The sequence below is a fragment of the Hippichthys cyanospilos genome, chromosome 10 (assembly GCF_059441005.1).
Source record: "Hippichthys cyanospilos isolate Australia breed blue-spotted pipefish chromosome 10, RoL_Hcya_1.0, whole genome shotgun sequence".
Taxonomy (NCBI): Eukaryota; Metazoa; Chordata; class Actinopteri; order Syngnathiformes; family Syngnathidae; genus Hippichthys; species Hippichthys cyanospilos.
The window spans coordinates 5648626-5667709 of record NC_142378.1 but is presented as its reverse complement, the minus strand read 5'-3'; the positions used below and the strand labels follow the sequence as shown (position 1 = coordinate 5667709).

The window sequence follows — 19084 nt, the reverse complement described above, 5'->3', positions numbered from 1 at the left end:
CCGGCGCCGCTCCATTCACGCCAAAAAAGGAAATCGAGCTGCTTGCTGCAGACCGCCCGCCCGCCCGCCCGCTCGCTGCCAAACTATTCCAGTAAAAGCACTCTTTGGCTCTTTGGGAAATGGAAGAGCAAACGTATAGACATGCTGGACAGACGTGAACGTGTGTCCCTTTAAAGAAGGGTTGGAAGAAAAATCATTTTTAGGGTTCAGTGTTTTTTTTTTTTTTTTGTGGTTCCGATTGTGGAACATCTGGAAAAGATTGCGGCCAGCTGCTGAAGTCAGCCCTGAGGGACTCCTGATTAGCTCTCCCTCTGGGATCTGCCTTGTTCTCAACACGCACTTAGTTTACTTTCAGTTTTTCGACATTCAACTGACCTACATTCATGTTGACGCTTGGTCATTCTCTATTTTTGCTCACGATAGATAAAAACAAAACAGATTCACGAGAAACTAGCCCATATAGTTCATACAGTGCACATGAACATCCATGCAACATGAAATAGTTTGAGGATAATATGATAGAAATCAACAAAAACTGCAAATAATACACGAGCCATTACCGAAGAGAACAAGCTGTTAGCTTGATGCGAACTTTATGCTAAAGTGGCTACATGAAGACAGCCTAATTGAATGCTTATATAGGTCAACCCGATTTCATTTCGTAACGGGAACGGTGCGTTTTATTTTCGAATTAAGAGCAAATGGATTGGAACGTGCAGCAACTTGTTGCAAAATTGCATCATAGTGAGCATTTGCAAGTCTTTTCGTGCGCACATTGTCATTAGTGAGACGACAATTTCTGGCCGCTGATGTTTTAGGGCGTGTCTTCTGGAGTTCCTGAATCAAATACACTCGGGGAAACCATTACAAATGTATTTCCAAAGTACAATACTTCAAACGCGGCTGTCACTCTGTTTTATTATACTTTTTGTGCCGGTTTGAGGATACTTGGCCGAAAAATATTTTTCAGGCGGTAGATCATTGAAAAAAGCTATGCCTATTTGAATGCGGTGGAGCAACACATGTAGACAAGCAATTTGTATGTAATGCAACGTTATATGTCTTACGTCTGTATTGCAGTGCCCCCTGTTGGCCATGATGCACACACTAAGAAGCGGCACGATATCCAGTAAATTGCAGCAAAAAAAAAAAAAATGGACTATGCATTTAACTACAGAATTACAGTATGCTTTTACAAGGTAGAAGCGTGTGCTTAGTTTGACCATGTTGCTTTTTTTGGAGGAGGTTGGAGGCGGGGTTTGAATGTCTTCGTGTGTGTTGCGGGAAGGAAAGGCCGCGCAAGCGCTCATATCTTATCAGCCGGCCGCTGTCCACAAAAAAAAAGTGTTGACAATGCACGGAGGAGATAAAGAGGCTCAATGGCGCTTTCTTTTGTTTGCCGCTCGGGTGCCGCTGCTGATCTTTGCTTTCCGATTGTTCAAGTGTGTGTTTTGGGCCCGCGCGGCACGGTCCAGCCTGCCGTCTTTCCTCCTGGGGTGCGCTCATCAGCGTTCTTCGACGCCCACATTTAAGTCAATGCTCACATGACAACTACTTGAAAATGGTTTGATCTCTTTATTTATATTACCGACTGGGGATATTCATCAAGATTTCTGTAAATAGGCCAGAATTAGCATTTATTTATTGCGGGAAGTACATATTAATAAATATTTCTGTAAATATGCCAGAATGGATATTCATGGATTTATTTATTTGTTTTAGGGATTGTATTTTTTTTTTTATAAACACTGCTGTAAATATGCTAAAATGATCATTTATTTAAAGCTATCAGTTCTCAGGTGGCTCAAATAAGATGTAGTTTTCATGCCAGGCCAGTAGTTGGCAGGATTTTTTTGTGAGATGTGCGGATCTGCTCTTCTGTAGCTCATTATGGAAAATTATTTACAGTGAGATCATTTTGCAAACTCAAGCATTGGTTATAATACTAATGAGGGAGATGGTTGCATTTTTTGTTTGTTAGTAGGCATGTTTTTTTTTTTTTTTTCATTGTGTTGATTTACAGTGTGAAATTTCGTAAGGATTGACATGTTGCGTTTGTTGACATGCAGGAACGCGTTGCAGCTGAAGCAGCTTCAGGAGCAGATTCTATTGGAGCAGCAGGAAGCCGCCATCTGGCTGCAGCAGCAGGAAGTCCCGCCCCCGCCGCAGGAAGCGCTCCCGCCCACCTCGCCGTCTCCGCCCCTCCCTCCTCCGCCCTCCTTCCAAGAGCTGGAGAGCAGCGTCAGCATGCAGGCCAGCACCTTCAACTACGCGCGGCCCAAGCAGTTCATCGCCGCCCAGAATCCCGGCGCCGGTTTCGCCGCCCACTCCTCGGGTTCCTCGGGCTCCGGGCTGTCCTCCCCCCTGTCCCCCCCCAGCTCGCATAAAGCCTTCGGGAAGACGCCCGGCCCGCCGTTCTCCATGGGCCTCGAGTCACCCGTCTCGCCTTCCTTCCCGCCCCCGCCGCCGCCCTTCTTGGCCTCGGCTAACCCGCCTTCGCCCTCGGGCGGCGCCCAGGACTTCCCCCCTCCTCCACCTCCTCCCCCGCCGCCCCCTCCTCCCCCGCCGTTGTGCGCGTCGCCCGCCCTCTCGGACGCGTCCTCGCCGTTCTCCTCCGTGCCGCCGTCTCCGGCTTCCAGCTTCCTGTCCTCGGTGTTGCCGGCCACGCCCACCGCCATGTCGCCCGGCCCCGCCGTCAACGCGCTGGGCCTCCCCAAAGGAAACGGCACTGTGTGAGTTCCCAAATACACATTTGTGATGTCATCAGCGCTAGGAATTCATTCGAATCTTCTTTTTCGGCGTTCGCGCACTGTATCTTCCGCACTATACGGCGCACTGGATCAGAAGGTGCACCTTCAATAACTGGACTATTGTAAAACCGTTTTTTTCACGTATAAGGCGCACTGCATTATAAGGCGCATAGATTAGAAGCTACAGTAGTGGTTGTGTTATGCAGCCACTAGATGGAGCTGCGCTAAAGGGAGCAGCAACAAAACAATCAGATAAGCCATATATATATATATATATATATATATATATATATATTTTTTTTTTACGTGTGGTTGTGTGGTGTGCGCAGCAAAGCCTTCCCCAAGAAGTCTCCAGGGAGCCGCACGGCCCGCGTGGCCTCCGACTCGGACATTCAAGGCTCCAAGGACGCCGTCATCCAGGACCTGGAGAGGAAGCTGCGCTTTAAAGAGGAGCGCCTCAGCAACGGCCAGCAGGTGTGTATTTGTGTGTGTGTGTGTGTCCTCCCCCGCTGCTTGTTAACCCACGGCTACTAACCGTGTCCTAACTAGATGTGTGCGTGTGCGCGCGGCACTACTTACACACTAACCCGCGCTGACATGCATCCGTGCTTGCAGAGGCTAACCTACGAGGAGAAGATGGCCCGCAGGCTGCTGGGCGCCGACAACGCCGCCACCGTCTTAAAGGCGCAGGACGCCGAGGAGGAGCCCGCCACGCAGGTATTCTTACACACGTGTCCATCGTGGGAGGATTCCGTGGACCTTCCCGCGACTTACTTTCCTCTTTCTCTTCTTGTTCCGATATTTTTTGCACAATGCATAAGTGGAAACATTTGTTTAGCTGTTTCGGAGGGTCGGTTTGCATGATTGTCTTCTTGTAGGTGTCCCGATACTTTTGCACAGTACGCATTTTGTACTGCAAGTGTTTTTTGGGTTTTGACCTCCACGTTTGCTTTGGCTGTCCCAATACTTTTGCACAGCACGCTGCTTTCACATGTTTGAATTTGACCATTGATGAGGTGTTTGAACTTTGGACAAGTGTGTGTGTGAAGTGTAAACATTAAAAAGTGTCAGGGTGGTGCGCGTGTGGCGCCAGCTCCGCCCACTTTGTCTTGTTCATTCATGGGGAACATTGAGCCTCTATTTTTATCGATAAGGTGGGAAGGTGGGACGCAAGCCACGCCCCCTCGAGAAATAATGACCTGTGTTTGCAGTCATATTTTTAGCATGCTCTTTTTTTTTTTTTTTGGGGGGGGGGGGGGGTACCTCCTTCCTTCGTTCCTTCAGCCTTTTTCCTTCCTACTTTCCTTCCTCCTTTTCTTCCTTCTGTCTTTCATGCCTTCCTTTATTCTTTCCCTCCTTCCTCACTCCTTCCCTTCCACCTTTACTTCCTTCCTTCCTTTGCTCCCTCCCGACTTCCGTCCATTTCTTCTTTTGTTCCCTCCTTCCTTCACCCTCCCTTCCTTCTTTCTCCTTTTCCTCCTTCCTAGCTTCCTTTCCTCCCTCCCTCCCTCCTTTCCTTCGTTCTCTGTTTTCATTCCTTCCTTTCTTCCTTCCTTCCTTTCTTTCTTCCGCTTTTCCTTTCTTCCTTCCTCCCTTTCTACCCTCCTCCTTTCCTCTTTCCTTCCTTCCTTTCTTTATGTCTTCCTTCCTTCCGTCTCTCCCTCCTTCTTTGCTTCCTTCATCCTTTATCAATTCCTTTCTTCCTTCCTCCCTTCCTCCTTTCCTCTTTCCTTCCTTCCTTCCTTCCTTCCTTCCTTCCTTCCTTCCTTCCTTCCTTTCTTCCTTCCTCTTTTCCTTTCTTCCTTCCTCCCTTTCTACTCTCCTCCTTTCCTCTTTCCTTCCTTCCTTTCTTTCTTTCTGTCTTCCTTCCATCTCTCCCTCCTTCTTTGCTTCATCCTTTATCACTTCCTTTCTTCCTTCCTCCCTTCCTACCCTACTCCTTTCCTCGCTCCTTCCTTCCTTCCTTCCTTCCTTCCTTCCTTCCTTCCTTCCTTCCTTCCTTCCTTACAAGCAAAGCCATCGGCGAGCCGAGGCGTAGCTAACGCTTCCCGCTTCCTCGGCAGCGAGCACGCTCCCCGCTTTGCCGGACAGCGGCGCGGAAGGGCGCTCGCTGAGGTAGCTCGCGGCTACGTTAGCGCAACGCTAAGCGGGCCTTTTATTTGGGGCTGTTCCAGGAGTACAAGGTGTCGAGCTTCGAGCAGCGTCTTATCAGCGAGATCGAGTTCCGGCTGGAGCGCTCGCCGGTGGAGGAGTCGGACGAGGACGTGGAGCACCAGGAGGATTGGCGGGCCGGCCGCGGGACGCCGCCCGCCTTCCACGCCAAGCTCAAACACTACAAGGTGTTTGAGGGCATGCCCGTCACCTTCAGCTGCAAGGTCCACGGCGAGCCCAAGCCCAAGGTGAAAGACGGCGACCGGTGGACGCGAGACGGGCTTCCGCCGCGCCACCTTTGACCTTCTTTGCGGCGCGGCAGGTGTACTGGTTCAAAGACGGCAAGCAGATCTCCAAGCGCAGCGAGCACTACCGCATCGGGCGCGCCGCCGACGGCACTTGCACGCTGCACACGGCCGCCGCCTCCCTGGACGATGACGGCAACTACACCATCATGGCGGGAAACCCCGAGGTGGGGCCGCAAAAACACACTTTGCCATCTGCTCGTTGGGGAGTTTGCACGTGTGCCTCGCTGTTATTAGCCAGATTCCGATCCAGAAATAAGGCAACGTATTGACACGGATGCCTTGGGACGGCGGTGCGTGGCGGCGCGATGGCTGACTTGACTAATTGCCGGCGTCAACAATGCCACGTTGTCCTGAAATAAACTTCACTTGCTGATTATGCTAATTAAGAACGCTTAAAAGCCTTAATTACACTGACATTGTATTCCGTGGCGCCCGTTTCCAACGATTAGCGGCTAGCGGCCATGCCTGTCGCCAGCAATTAGCAGTGGCTCAATTGTAAAAGGCGCCAGATGCTAGCAGCGTCAGCAGCTAGCAGCGGCTCAATGTTAGTGAATAGCAGTGGCAAACTACCAGATGCTAATGATGTTTGCTGTTAGCGGTAACGCCTGTCACCGACAATTAGCAATAGCGCCAATGTTAGTGGCTAGCAGGGCTAAGAACACTAAATGCTATCAGCAGCTAGCAGTCGATGCTGTTTCCAGTGATTAGTAGTTGCTCCAATGTTAGTTTCTAGCAGTGCTAGTAGTATCTGCAAACAGCAGTACATGCTATCAGCGTTAGCAGCTAGCCGCTGCGCCTGTTTCCTTCAATTAGCAAGGGCTCGATGTTAGTGGATAGCTGTGGCAAACGCCACCAGATGCTCGCAATGTTAGCGGTTAGCAATTGTGCCTGTGGCTCCAGATTAGTGGCTAGTTGTGGCTAGTGGCTAGTTAGTGGTTAGTGCTAGTAGCAGCAAAGATGAATAGGGGCTAGCAGCTAGCAGTGGTACCTAGAAAAAAGCAGCGGCTCCAACGATAGCAGCTAGCAGCATTGAGCACCACCAGATGCTAGCCGCGTTAGCCTGTAGGCAGCATTTAGGAGAGGCCCTAATGTTCGCGGCCAGCATTAGCCAACGCCATCAGATGCTAGTAGCTAGTAGTGGCACCTGTCGCCAGAATTTAGCAGCGACATTAGCAGCTATCGGCTCTAGCAGCAGTGAGCAGCACAAGGTGCTAAAAGCATAGCAGCTAGCAGCAGCAACCAGCACCCCCGGTGACTGTTGCTTGTATTACAGGGCCGGGTGAGCTGCACGGGCAGAATGATGGTGCAGGCCGTCAACCAGCGAGGCCGTAGCCAGCGCTCGGCGCCGGGGCACATGCGCAGGTGAGACACGCACACACACACACACACACACACACACACACACACACACACACACACACACACACACATACATGTCAGGACCTGCAAGGGTTTGCGTCACACTTGTTTTGTGGACTAATGAGAGGCAACGTTTGTTTTGATCCCCTCCCTCTTGGCTAAATTGTTGCTGACAGAACGATGACGCTTGCAAACAAATGTGGTTGTAGTTCAAAGGTGAAAAATGTTGAGTCGGTACATCAAATGAAAGCAAAGGTAGAATGACGTCAAAACGCATGCGCAGGCCCAGGTCGCGATCCCGAGACAGCGGCGACGAGAACGACAACATCCAGGAGCGCCACTTCCGCCCGCACTTCCTGCAGGCGCCCGGCGACCTCATCGTGCAGGAGGGACGCCTTTGTCGCATGGATTGCAAGGTGACCCCCCCACTCATGACCTCAATACAATTGTATCGCCGAGGACCCCCAAAATCCTGCAAAATATAGCTTAAAACTACTTTTTTTTATGCTTTGCTACCATATAGGTCTAACTTGCTATTTTTTTAAATGTGTTTTTATCGTATTTATTTTTTAACAAAAGAAACAAATAAAAAAAATAAAACTTTCGTTATGAGTGGATTTTCATAATTTTATTCCAGGTCCACCTGGCTTTTTTTCTTCATATTTTTTCCCTTTTTTTAAGCCAGGCCAGACAAAATAAATATAATTTTATGTATTTATTAATTTAATATATTTTTTAAGTAACCAAAGTAAAAAACAACAACAACAACCAACAACACATTTTTGGGGGGATGGATTTTTATTGTGACCATAATTTTATTCCAGGTTTACCTGGCTAGTTTTCTTGGTGGTGTAAAGTCAGATCAGACGAAATATAAATTGTATTTATTGATAATTTAACAAAATAAACAAAAAACCCCACCCCCAAATAAAACTGACCAGAATTTTCCGTTTTCCAATTTTCCGTGAATGGCAGGTGAGCGGCCTGCCCACCCCGGACCTGCTGTGGCAGCTGAACGGCCAGACCATCCGGCCCGACTCGGCCCACAAGATGCTGGTGCGCGAGAACGGCGTGCACTCGCTGGTCATCGAGCCGGTGGGGGCCCGCGACGCCGGCATCTACACCTGCATCGCCAGCAACCGCGCCGGGCAAAACTCCTTCAACCTGGAGCTCATCGTCGCCGGTAAAATCTTAGCTTCGCCTTTGCCGAAAACCTTTTGCTTCCCTTCTTTCGACAACGTCGGTGTCGAAACCATTGTTGCACCATCTCGTGGTCAAAAGTGGAATTACAGCCAAAACTAACATGCAGAGCCCTAATGTATGTTTTTTTTTTTTTTTTGTCCCACGCAGCCAAAGAGCTGCACAAAGCTCCGTGCTTCACGGAAAAGCTCCAGAACACCAGCGTGGCCGAGGGGAACCCCGTGCGGCTCGAATGTCGCGTCAGCGGCGTCCCCTACCCGCAGATCTTCTGGAAACGCGAGAACGAGTCGCTCACGCACAACACCGACAGAATCAGGTGGGCACCACACACACACACACACACACACACACACACACACACACACACACACACACACACACACACACACACACACACACACGCATACATACATATATATATATATATATATATATATATATACCATTATATATATGGTATATATATATACCATATATATATATATATATATATATATATATATATATATATATATATATATATATATATATATATATATATATATATACTGTATTAAGAATTCTCCAAGCGTTAGAGTTCGTGACGTATTTTATCTTATTTTGAAATGCATGCTTTTAATTTGTCGGGTGGCGTTGCATTTCCGTTTCCTGTTTTACGTTCTCTGTACGTTATTCGGCTGTTACGGTGACGTAGTGAACGACAACTAAGCTCATATTTATAGTTTATTATCATTTATTCATTTAATGAAAATACAATAATGTTAATAAGGATAATGTAATGTTAAATAATAGGAGAAAGAAAGTAAAATACTCAAAAAATACACACAAAAAAAGGGTTGTTTTTTTTTTTGTCCCAGCATGCACCAGGACAACTGCGGCTACCTGTGCATGATCATCCAGCCGGCCTGCAAGGAGGACGCGGGCTGGTACACGGTGTCGGCCAAGAACGAGGCGGGCATCGTCTCCAGCACCGCGCGCCTCGACGTGCACGGTGAGAAACCAAAGATATCATACGTATTACAAATACACTTTTTCTTCTTATTTCATAGGAATTCTTTGCGAGATGCAAAAAGTAATTTAGGGTAAATTTATAACGAGGTAAAGTTTTCATTTCCAAGCGGTTAAATGCTCATTTGCGGCGCGGCTGTGTTTTTGTGTGGTGGGCGCGGCCGGCGATGGGCGTGGCCAGGCCAGCGGCAGCAAGCGGCGAGCGCGCGCAAGGCCAAGGCGGTGCGGCCGTGCGGCAGCCGCTACGCCGCCCTGACGGAGCGCGGCCTGGACGTCAAGGCGGCCTTCTTCCCCGACTGCAGCCCCCTCCCCCCCGGCGCCCTGGTGGAAAGCGACGACCTGTAGGGGGCGCCCCTTCTCTTTCTTTCCATTTTCCCCCCCTTTTTTTTCTTCAAAAGCGACTGGCAAGTGCAAGAAGGCGAGCGAGCGAGCGGGTGGGCGAGCGAGGATCCCTCTGAGAAGGTTTTGGTTTTGGAAAGACCAACTGTTTGGATTCTACGCATTTATTTTTGTATTTAAAAAACAAAAAAACAATTTCCATAGCCGACATTTTAAATTATATCATCCATCGATTACACGGCAACACGTTTTTTGTTTTTTTTTTTCGTTTTTGTTGTTTTGCATGAGATCTTGGGACACTCGTGTGCGCACAGTGCCAAAACAGCAACTTTCCAGTCATAAGCGCATTATGATTATTCATAACTATTCTCATCAAGCATGTGTGTGTGCGTGTGTTTTCCATGGCTGTATATGGATTGATCTCTGCTCAGCGTATTATTTTAGTTGACGAATGTTGCAAATAAACATTCTCACAACAAGATGGCTGGACCTTTTTTGTATTTTAGTAAAAACATTAAGATTTCAAATACTTGTTTATATGTAGTTTATTTCAATGTTTTGGGTATATTCTATTTTTTTATTGTTTGTCATGCCTTAGTATGCATGGATAAAATATTCAAGGTTTTTAAAAAAAAAGTAAACTTTTAATTGGTTAAAAAAAGCCTTATTATACATGGACAGTGTTTTCTTAAAAACAAAACGTTTTTTAATGCTTTTCCATAAATGAAAATGTGCCTTTTTGATGTCTTATTATACATAGTAATTTCTCATCTTTAATTAGAAACAAAACAAAGCTTTATAATACTTTGTACTTTATTCTGAATGGACTTTCCAAAAAAATAAATAAAATAAAACAAACATTACTTTTTAATGCCTTACTATACATGGTGTTTAGACGAGGATTTTTTTTCTTTCAATAAAAAAGCCATACTATTCATGGTGATTTAAAAAAAAAAGTCTCATAATTCATTGTCTTCCCCCACATCCTGAAAAAAAAAGTGACTAACTGTATACAATGTCGTAAAGAAAAAACAACTAATTCCTGACATGTTGCACTTCAACTTTCCTATGCAGGATAAATGCACAAAAAAAGAAATGTCGCCATCTTGTGGCTATTGTTGGTCAACAAACGTGAAGGAAGAATCTTAAAATCAAGACAGAGATGCTTTTTTCCGACACTGGATGGCGTCATTTAAGCCACATCGCTTTGGGTTTGAATGAAAGTTTCCAAATTAGGGTTAGGGTTTCAAAGAAGGGTTTAATTATCTTTAAGGTCTCCAAGGAGTTTTTAAAATAGGGTTAGGGTTTCAATTTAGTGTTTTAAATAACGAACAGGCCTTCTAAGTATTGCTTTCAAATTAAGATTTGGGGTTGAAATTAGTCGTAGTAAAGTAAACCCTACTTTAAAACCCTAACGCTGATTACAACCCTACTTTGAAACCCTAACTCTAGTTCAAAAGACTACCGTGAAACCATAAGCACAATTTAGAACCCCAAATTTGAAGCCTTGACCCTCGTTTAAAACCCAAATTTGAAACCCTGATTCTAGCTCAAAACACTCATTTGAAACCCTAAAATTAAGGTGAGGGTGAGAAATTGGGGTTAGGGTTAGGATCAGTAAAAAACGGGTTAGGGTTGGAATTAGAGTTTGGGTTAGGTTTAGAGGTTAAGGTTTCAAAGTAGTGTTGGTTTCAAATCAATGATTTTAATCAAGTTTAGGGTTTAAAAGTATTGGTTTCTAATTAAGATTAGGGTTTCAAAGTAGGTTTTTAAATAATGCTTACGTTTTCAAAGTAGTGTTTTAATCTAGTGTTAGGGTTTCAAATTAATGTTTTAAACAAAAGTTAGAGTTTCAAAGTATTGGTTTCTAATAATGATTTGGGTTTCAAAGTACGGTTTTAAAATATGTTCGAGGTTTCAAAAGTAGGATTTTAAACGGGTTTTAGTTTCAAAGTAGGGTTGTAATTAGGGTTAGGGTTTCAAACTCGAATTAGTTTTTAGGATAGGTTTGGGCTATAAATAGGGCTTTTGAAGTGGGGTTAGGGTTGTCTCTGGAGGACAGAAAGGAGGACCCAAAAGTCACCCGGCGCTGCCCTGGAAGCTGGCGGCCAGAACGCACTTGTTCCTCTCGGTCTGCGTGGGGCTGCAGGCGGTCTGCGCCGCGGGGGGCGTGGACGGAGCGGCTCTCAAGAGGCTCTTGTAGTGGCGGGCCTCGCGGCGGTAACGATCACGCTCCTCCTCCAGGCTCTCCACGACGGCCGCCAGACGGCGCGCGGGCCCGCCGCCGCTGTCGCCGCCCCCAAAATCCAAGGTCAGCGCTTGGTCTCGCTCTGAAACGGCACAAAGCAGATAACTTGATTTCCAAGGTATTCGAGGGGAGAAGCGGAGCGAGGATTGGCCTTTTTTCCCCCCATTTGACCTCAGCAACCTAAGGATCAGGTTTTCAAACTGGGGATAGGGTTTGAAAATTGGGTTAGGGTTTCAATAGAGGGTTTCAAACGATGGTTCAGTTCCAAAGTAGGGTTTCAAAGAATCTTTCAGTTTCAAAACAGGGCTTAAAACAATGTTTCAGTTTTAAACTTGGGTTTCAAATGATGGTTCAGATTCAAAGTAGGGTTTCAAAGAATCTTTAAGTCTCAAAGTTGGGTTTCAAATGATGGTTCAGATTCAAAGTAGGGTTTCAAAGAATCTTTAAGTCTCAAAGTTGGGTTTGAAATGATCGTTCAGTTTCAAAGAAGGGTTTCAAAGAATGTTTCAAAGTAGGGCTTAAAACAATGTTTCAGTTTTAAAGTAGGGTTTCAAATGATGGTTCAGTATCAAAGTATGGTTTCAAGCATTGTTTCAGTTACCAGTGACTCTGGTAGGGCTTAAAACGATGTTTCAGTTTCAAAGTTGGGTTTCAAATGATGTTTTAGTTTCAGAGTAGGGTTTCAAAGAATGTTTCAGTGTCAGAGTAGGATATCAAACAATGTTTCAATTTAAAAGTTGTGTTTTAAACAACATTTGAGTTTCAAAGTAGGGTTAGGCTTTTAAAATAGGTTTGAAAGCAGGCTTGGAGTAGGTAAAGATTGACCGTTGGCCATCATGTCGTCCACTTTGTCCTGCAGGGCATTCTTGTCGGCCTCCAGGAAGGCCAGCGCTTGCTCCAGTTTGCGGTTGCGTCCTCTGGCCTCGTCCAGCAACTGCCGCAGACGACTTTGCTGGCAGGCTTCCTAAACGGCAACAAACGATCAGACGCCGGGCTTTTACGCTTGACGGATTTGAATTCGGAACCTGACCGCCGCGAAGCCTCACCTACCGCTTTCATTTTGCCCAAGTTGTCCTCCAAGTCCCGGATGACTTCCTGCTGGCCCAGGACCAGCTCCTTGGAGGCGGACAGCTTCCTGTAAGCCATGTTGAGAACGCGCTCCTTGAGCGCCAGCGCCTGGCTCAGCGCCTCGTCCTTGCGGCTCGGCTCCCCGCGCGCCTCCTGGTGGCGGGAGGCCACCCGACCCGTCTCCTCTAGCCGCGTCCGCTCCTGCGTCCGTTCCAGGGTCCGCTTGGCCTCCTGCGCCTCCGACAACTGTTGACGAGCGGCGAACGGAAACGACGTCAGCGACGGCGCCCGCCGGGCCCGCCCGGCGCCCGCTTACCTGTCGGCCGAGGGCCTTGGCGCGCCCCTCCGACGAGTCCAGCTCCGACTTGAGGGCGACCAGTTCTTCTTGAAGTTCCAGCAGCCTGCGCAGAGAAACGTCGTTGTTTGCGGCTTCAGCGGTTGGCGGTTTTTGTTTTAAAAGACCGTCATTTCACAGAAGCTCGATAACACTCCCACGCTCTGCCCAAAAGCAAAGTCTGAAGCCGTCCAACGGCCTGTTAATACTCGGTCTTGTTCGGCCGTAAATGGAATGCGAATTTGCTTCAAACTAAAACAGCGGCTTCTACCCCGATGACACTCCCACGCTCAGTCCTAAAGCGGAGTCTAAAGGCCTGTTAATACTCGGTCAGTTATTCCACAGTCATTCCAATCGCTCCCTCTCGTCGCCCCAGCGATTACAACAGACAGTACGGATTAGTGCAAATATATAAATATATATTTGTAAAAAGCAACAAGAAAACAGGGATAAGCTCACTTTTGTTGGCAAAATCACAAACCTTTGAGACAAAAGCTCATCATGAACATGAGGAGGATGAGGCTGCGCATCATTGGTCTGTGTAGACTGGTGGACCAAAATATTGCTCGTCTTTCTCCCACCTGAAATGACACGGTGGTTTTTGCAGGATAAAGAATATGTGCCCGTGAGGATTACTATGTTTTTTGTCTAAATGTGTTGCTACACCGTTTGTGTTCAACTATCAATAGCTGCGGTTTTGCTTCTTACCGGTACTGATAAAATGGTCGCCGGAGGCCAGCTGATGGCCGAGCACCGTCATGTAGGGCAGCTCGGACGAGACGGACGACTTGCGAGAACCCTCGGCCTTGGCCCCGGACAGCTTGGCGTCGCGGAGGCTGATGGTGGTGTGCACCAGATCGCTGCGAGCCAAATTCAAAGTCAACATATCAAAAGTCTGCACACCCCTGTTCAAACATCTTTTTGAGAGGGGAAGTAAAAAGTAAGAGCATTTGCTTGCATACGTTTACACACCTGAGGAGTTTAGCGACCAGCGGCACCGAATCCACTCCAAAATGGAGTCGGTAGCCCATCTGGTCCAGACGTTTCCTGAGGTGGCTCCTGGTCATGTTAATACTGCTATCCATGGTTCTGATGAAATCCCCCACCCCCTCAAAACCCAGACAGACACACACACACTAACAGCACTGCACAGCTTGAAACCACTTCCTGGTTTTGATATAGTCTTGTAAACAGTGAACCACGAAGCCACTCACTTTACACAGCATCACACTTCTTTATGACTGACATCAAAGCTTTGCAAAATTCAAACATTGCATCAAAACGTTGCAAAATTCCTTCTCTTGACTCTTAACTGATCCCAAAGATTGACATAATGAACTAAGTACTAAAACGTAGTCTTTAGGTACTAAAAGTAATTTAGTTACTAAAGTACAAAAGTAATCATGTTCAGAAATTGAATATTAAATTTAAATGACTTTAAGTAAGTTCTAATTAATAATTTTAATCAAGTTGTCAAGTAATCATGTACTTTAGTATCTAACTACTAAAATGCTCTTTAAGCCAAGCACTTGAATAAAAAACCCTTTAAAAAAATTATACAAACTTTTTGCTGTGCACAGATTGGCCACCGGGGGGCAGTAAAATACAAGCATATTGGAGAATGTCACTGCTGTGCACATTTAGCTACATTTGTTCTTTGCAGAAGATCAAGAATATTTATCAGTTTGCATCGTTGTATTTTGTCAGGTCTTGTTTATGCTGTTGTGCACCTCCTCCCTTACAAATAAAAATATATCTGCCTTCACAAAACACGCCCGCAAACAAGCTGAAACTGAACAAAGCAAGCACTCACTGTATTGTGATACGTAAACGCGGCAGCCTGCGATGGGCACAAGCTGTCGCCATGGTAACCACTCCTCTCCAGGGCGTGTGCGTTCGTGTGGATGCCTGCCATTTCCTGTCAGCCTTCTTGCAGCTGGGCAGAATCACATCGTAAACAGGACAAAAGACGGCGTGTGCAAACACAATCATGGAAATCATTAGCTTTTATTGTTAAACAGCCTTTTAAAAAAATGGGCTATTCCCTCAAATTCTTCAGAATTTCACAATAGGACACAAAGGTTGATTTCAGACAGTAGAAGTAAAGGCCCCAGTAAACCACCAACAATAAGTAAATTAAAATGGATCAAGTATTTTAACAGGAGACCTGTGTCTCGTGTTCTTAAAAACAAAACAAAAAACAGTCAACTCCATTCTGGATGGGAATGCGTGCAGTTTAAACAACGATGCAAACAAACGACGAGATGTTTTTTTTCTTTTTTATGAAAGACACAATATTACAAAAAACCCTTTAATTTTACCAAAACATTTTCAATATAGGTGCCCCCCCCAAGGTTTAATATGTGCATAAGGTCATAATTCCATGAGAAAAATTTAAGCTAAATGTTTAAAAAAGGTGCAAAAAGTTGAAATGCAAATAGTCATCATTTGATGAGGAAATGCAGTTTCATCAAGAAAGAAATTTGTTGTTATACTCCAAACAATTAAAACAAATTACACCACTTGTACATCAGTTACAATGCATCCCCCCCCCAAAAAAAAATCATGAACACAGTGGTCACATTTGTTAACACTAAATCACAGGAGAGATGGGCGACCTTTTTTTTTTTTTCCAATCGGGGTCCTATTTCATTGTTCCAATAAATAAATGGGAAATTATGATGGAAAACATGATATTAAAAAGAGAAATTTGTGTTTAAGGGATCCCTGAAAATAGCTTCCATACCACTAATCTTAAAAGAATAAAACATTGAACAAAGAATCAAAAGTCAACACTATTTTCCGAGGGATAGTTTCCCTTATGCATCTTTTTTTTTATAGGAAAAACAAAAAAGAAAAAAAATGCAGAGTTTGACTGTATTTTGGAAAAACAAAAAATAGTGGATAAGGATAAAGGACAACAAAAATGTCGCTAATGCTAACGGCTAACTGCTCAGTGTTGCTTATTCTACAAAAAAAAAAAAATAATAATAATAAATCTCTCGGACTGCAAAGACATTCTTACAGTAATTCAATCAAGCAATTATCGCTCTGGAAATTAAAAAAAACAAACAAACAAAAAAACCATATAAAAAAAAAAAATTATATTATATATATATATATATATATATATATATATATATATATATATATATATATATATATATATATATATATATATATATATATATATATATATATATATATATGTGTGTATTAGGAATAGTTCCAGCATGTTGACAATAAGCTCTACTTTATCTGTTGTGTGGAGCCATACCGAGGAGTGCGAACTTACTGCAACTGTCGAGGAGCAGTGCCATTTTTTTTTTTTTTTTTAAATAATGAGAAACAACACATAGAAAAAAAATCTGCAAAATTAAGTGACTCTGACTAGGCAGAGCGACGTGAGGTGCGTTTGATTAGCAGCACAGCTGGTCCGGCCCGAACGAGCGGACGGTAGAAAAGCCAACCTCGGACGAATGTACAAGTTTTGTTTTTGAAGCCTCCGGGGGGGAGTCGCGTCAAATTCAATCGTGACGATAATCCAATGGATTGGAACCACTGAAATAAATGAAGTGTTCCAGCATGTGTACAGCCACGCCCTTTTCCAAATCAAGTGAGGGCACGTGCCAGTTTAACCCTTAGAACTACCTGAAAAAAAAGGCCAGTCTTTGTTGCAATAAGTTAAAAAAAAAAAAAAAGTAACAAATCTACATGAAGGAGAATTGTTTGTCCAGAACTAAATCCTCTTTGTGTCCTTATGTACATTAAAGTGATGAACAGTACAAGGCACACATTTAAGGGTATAAATTAAAAAGAAGGAAAGGAAGGAAGAAAGAAAAAGTAGTACGTAGCGCGCGCAGACTTAGATGCTGTCGACGAAGCTCCCGGGGAAGAGGCCCGTCCTGCCGTTGCGCTGCAGCGTGCCTTTGAACCAGCCGTCGTCGCGTTTGCGGTGCACAAACACCACGTCGCCCTCCTTCAGCTCCAGCTCCGCCTCGCTCTGCGGCGGGTACGACACCACCACCCGGTACCTGAAGCCCCGCCGCAAAACAAAGGACACTTAAGGCCGTTTGACACAAGAATATATACACAGTGAGAAAAAAGATAAAATTGATTTTTGGGGCCAAACTCTTATGCAAATGAAGTTGTAACGCAATGTATAGCATAGTTGTATTTATGGAAAAATAAGTATGTGTATTTTTCAGTTACACAAAAACGTGTTAAAAAAAACATCTGAATATTTCAAGACAGATTTTTTGTCAGAAAAGATCATATACGGTCGAGTGCGTGGGGTGCTTTGTACGTGGCGGGTACCTCTCACAGATGATGGGCCGCGCGTCATGCTGCAGCGACGACAGCGAAGAGCACGGCTGGCGAGGAGGCGGCGCAATAGGAGCTCCTCCGTCCGCGCAGACGTTCCTCCGATGGGAGGTGGGCTCCGACGACGAAGAGGATGCGGGAGACGGAGAGGCGGCGCCGGGGTCGGGATCCTGCCCGGGGGAAAGGGAGGCCTCGGGACCCGAGGCGCCTTGGGCGGAGTCTCCGGCGGCGGCTTGCTCCGCCTCCAGCGTGGGCGAGGAAGGCGGCGACTGACGAGACCTCTTCTTATTGGACAGCAGCTTCAGAAGACTTTTCTTTTCCCGCTAAAATGAAGGAAAGGCGGTCGGTGGACATGCGCCTCGCGATTGGCTGGCAAGCAGTCCCACCTTGTTGTCCTTGTCCAGACGGCACGCGAGAGCCGAACCGTTGGCGGCCGCGACGGGCACGGGCCTCAAGGCGTCGGCCTCCAGGGAGGCGGCGCTGACGTTGGGCGGGGTGAGGGAGGCGGCGGCGCAGCCCAGCGCCGCCGCGGCCCGGGCGCAGCCCTGTGCCTGGCCGGGGGAGGGCTGGGGGCACGCGCTGAGGTGCGGGAGGTAGGTTCCGGGCGGTGCCGACTGGGTGGGTGGGACGGCGGCGGCGGGCCGCTCCTGACCGTGGCATGCGGCTGAAAAGGGAATTCAACACTTTAATAAGTTCTTCCTGATAGAGAAAAACATTCCAACAAGTGGAACAATTTGGGGTTGGACCTGACTAATTGCCAATATCGAGATTAGATTTACCGTAATTCCTCAAATAAAAGATGCGCCTGCGTATAGGATGCACTCTTCCTTTTGGGGAGAAATTATGGTATTTTCTATGTATTTGGCAACAATGTAAAAACTACAGCAAAACAGGATTAATTTTATCTTCAACAACTCTTCAAATGTTCTTACATTTACATAGATCCGTAAGTTATATATTTGTTCCAGGTTTTCCCACATTGCGACTGGTCGTGAATGTGCTGGAAGCATTTGGTAAGGTTTGCACAGACCCGTGAAAATAAGTTGTCTTGATTGACACCCGCAAGCAAAATCTGAATTTCTGATATTTTCGTTCACAGATGAGAACCAAAGTCAGGTTGGACCCACCTGTCCTGATGGCATTGCGGGCCTGATTCACCGTCATCTGCGAGTTGACGTGTAGAGGCACTTTGGGCTGCTGGCCGGTGGCCGTCTGAGCCGCCGAGACGGCCGCCGCGGGCTGAACGGCGGCGGCGAGAGAGTTTGCGGCGGGTGAATGCTTGGCAGCGTCCAGCCCCGCCACGATGCCGCCGTGGTGTCCGGACGAGGGACTGACGATGGTGATTCCTCTGCCTGCCTGCGTGCACAGGCTCATGGGCACCTTGGCTTGGCTGCTGCCTGACGCCGTTCTGAAAAAACACAAGTAGATGAATAACGTTAGAATAAATGTACATAGGTTGTCACATATTTACTCTTATAGAATTGTATTTATCCAGCAGTGTAGCCTATTTTTAAATCGTGAAAAAGTTGTCTGTGGAAGCAGCAAGGAGAAGAAGAAAAGAGACCTGATGATGTTTGGATGGCTGCAAAGTTCTTTGAAAAGAAAATAGTATCCACTGCATGAACTGATAACTAATAGTATAACACACAAACACACATAGGGAGGCGACGTTTTGTATTAGGGCAACTTTCATGAATAAAAGAGGGCTCAACAGGATGTGTGGTCAGAGCGGGAGGAGACTAACTACATATCTGTCCATACTCCTCGCGAGCAAAAAGAATCTAATATTAGTCTCTTGACTTTCTTCCTTGTATGTTATTCATTAAATGTTCTAGGTTGACTGAATCTGACATATACAACCTAGGACGTTGAGGAAAAACATGCCTTATAGATTCCAAATTGAATCCATGGGAATAAAACGTAGTGAGAGATTGCTTACAAATGCCAAATCACAACCTGATCTGAGGAACTAAAACCTTTGGACATGTTAAATGGC

At 45.9% G+C, this 19084-nt stretch overlaps 3 protein-coding genes and 1 long non-coding RNA gene across 4 annotated transcripts in view; 2 read left to right on the top strand and 2 right to left on the bottom strand.

Moving 5' to 3' along the window:
- Positions 1 to 9594, top strand: part of palld (palladin, cytoskeletal associated protein) — a 33614-nt gene extending 24020 nt beyond the window's left edge. The window contains 11 exon segments of the mRNA XM_088425370.1: positions 2070 to 2732; positions 3080 to 3224; positions 3366 to 3467; positions 4925 to 5149; positions 5224 to 5373; positions 6483 to 6571; positions 6852 to 6984; positions 7544 to 7751; positions 7919 to 8084; positions 8626 to 8759; positions 8958 to 9594. Coding sequence (XP_088281496.1) covers positions 2070 to 2732; positions 3080 to 3224; positions 3366 to 3467; positions 4925 to 5149; positions 5224 to 5373; positions 6483 to 6571; positions 6852 to 6984; positions 7544 to 7751; positions 7919 to 8084; positions 8626 to 8759; positions 8958 to 9121 — 2179 coding nt within the window. The 3' untranslated portion in view covers positions 9122 to 9594.
- Positions 9595 to 9910: 316 nt separating this feature from the next.
- LOC148416734 (uncharacterized) lies at positions 9911 to 13989 on the bottom strand. The gene is made up of 7 exons (XM_088425367.1): positions 13738 to 13989; positions 13474 to 13625; positions 13247 to 13346; positions 12748 to 12832; positions 12414 to 12677; positions 12189 to 12327; positions 9911 to 11445 (listed from the first exon to the last, which is right to left on the bottom strand). The coding sequence occupies exons 1-7, from the start codon at positions 13848 to 13850 to the stop codon at positions 11195 to 11197; spliced, it is 1104 nt and encodes a 367-aa protein (XP_088281493.1). The 5' UTR covers positions 13851 to 13989; the 3' UTR covers positions 9911 to 11194.
- A 1991-nt stretch (positions 13990 to 15980) lies between these two features.
- The window catches only part of sh3rf1 (SH3 domain containing ring finger 1), a 32366-nt gene continuing 29262 nt past the window's right edge, over positions 15981 to 19084 (bottom strand). The window contains exons 9-12 of the mRNA XM_088425365.1: positions 18216 to 18496; positions 17475 to 17752; positions 17083 to 17411; positions 15981 to 16799 (exon numbers count right to left, since the gene is read on the bottom strand). Coding sequence (XP_088281491.1) covers positions 16631 to 16799; positions 17083 to 17411; positions 17475 to 17752; positions 18216 to 18496 — 1057 coding nt within the window. The 3' untranslated portion in view covers positions 15981 to 16630. The remainder of the gene's footprint in view (positions 16800 to 17082; positions 17412 to 17474; positions 17753 to 18215; positions 18497 to 19084) is intronic.
- LOC148416733 (uncharacterized) lies at positions 16524 to 18804 on the top strand. Its single transcript, XR_015866953.1, has 3 exons — positions 16524 to 16795; positions 18057 to 18101; positions 18188 to 18804. It is a non-coding gene; the product is annotated as an uncharacterized LOC148416733 (long non-coding RNA).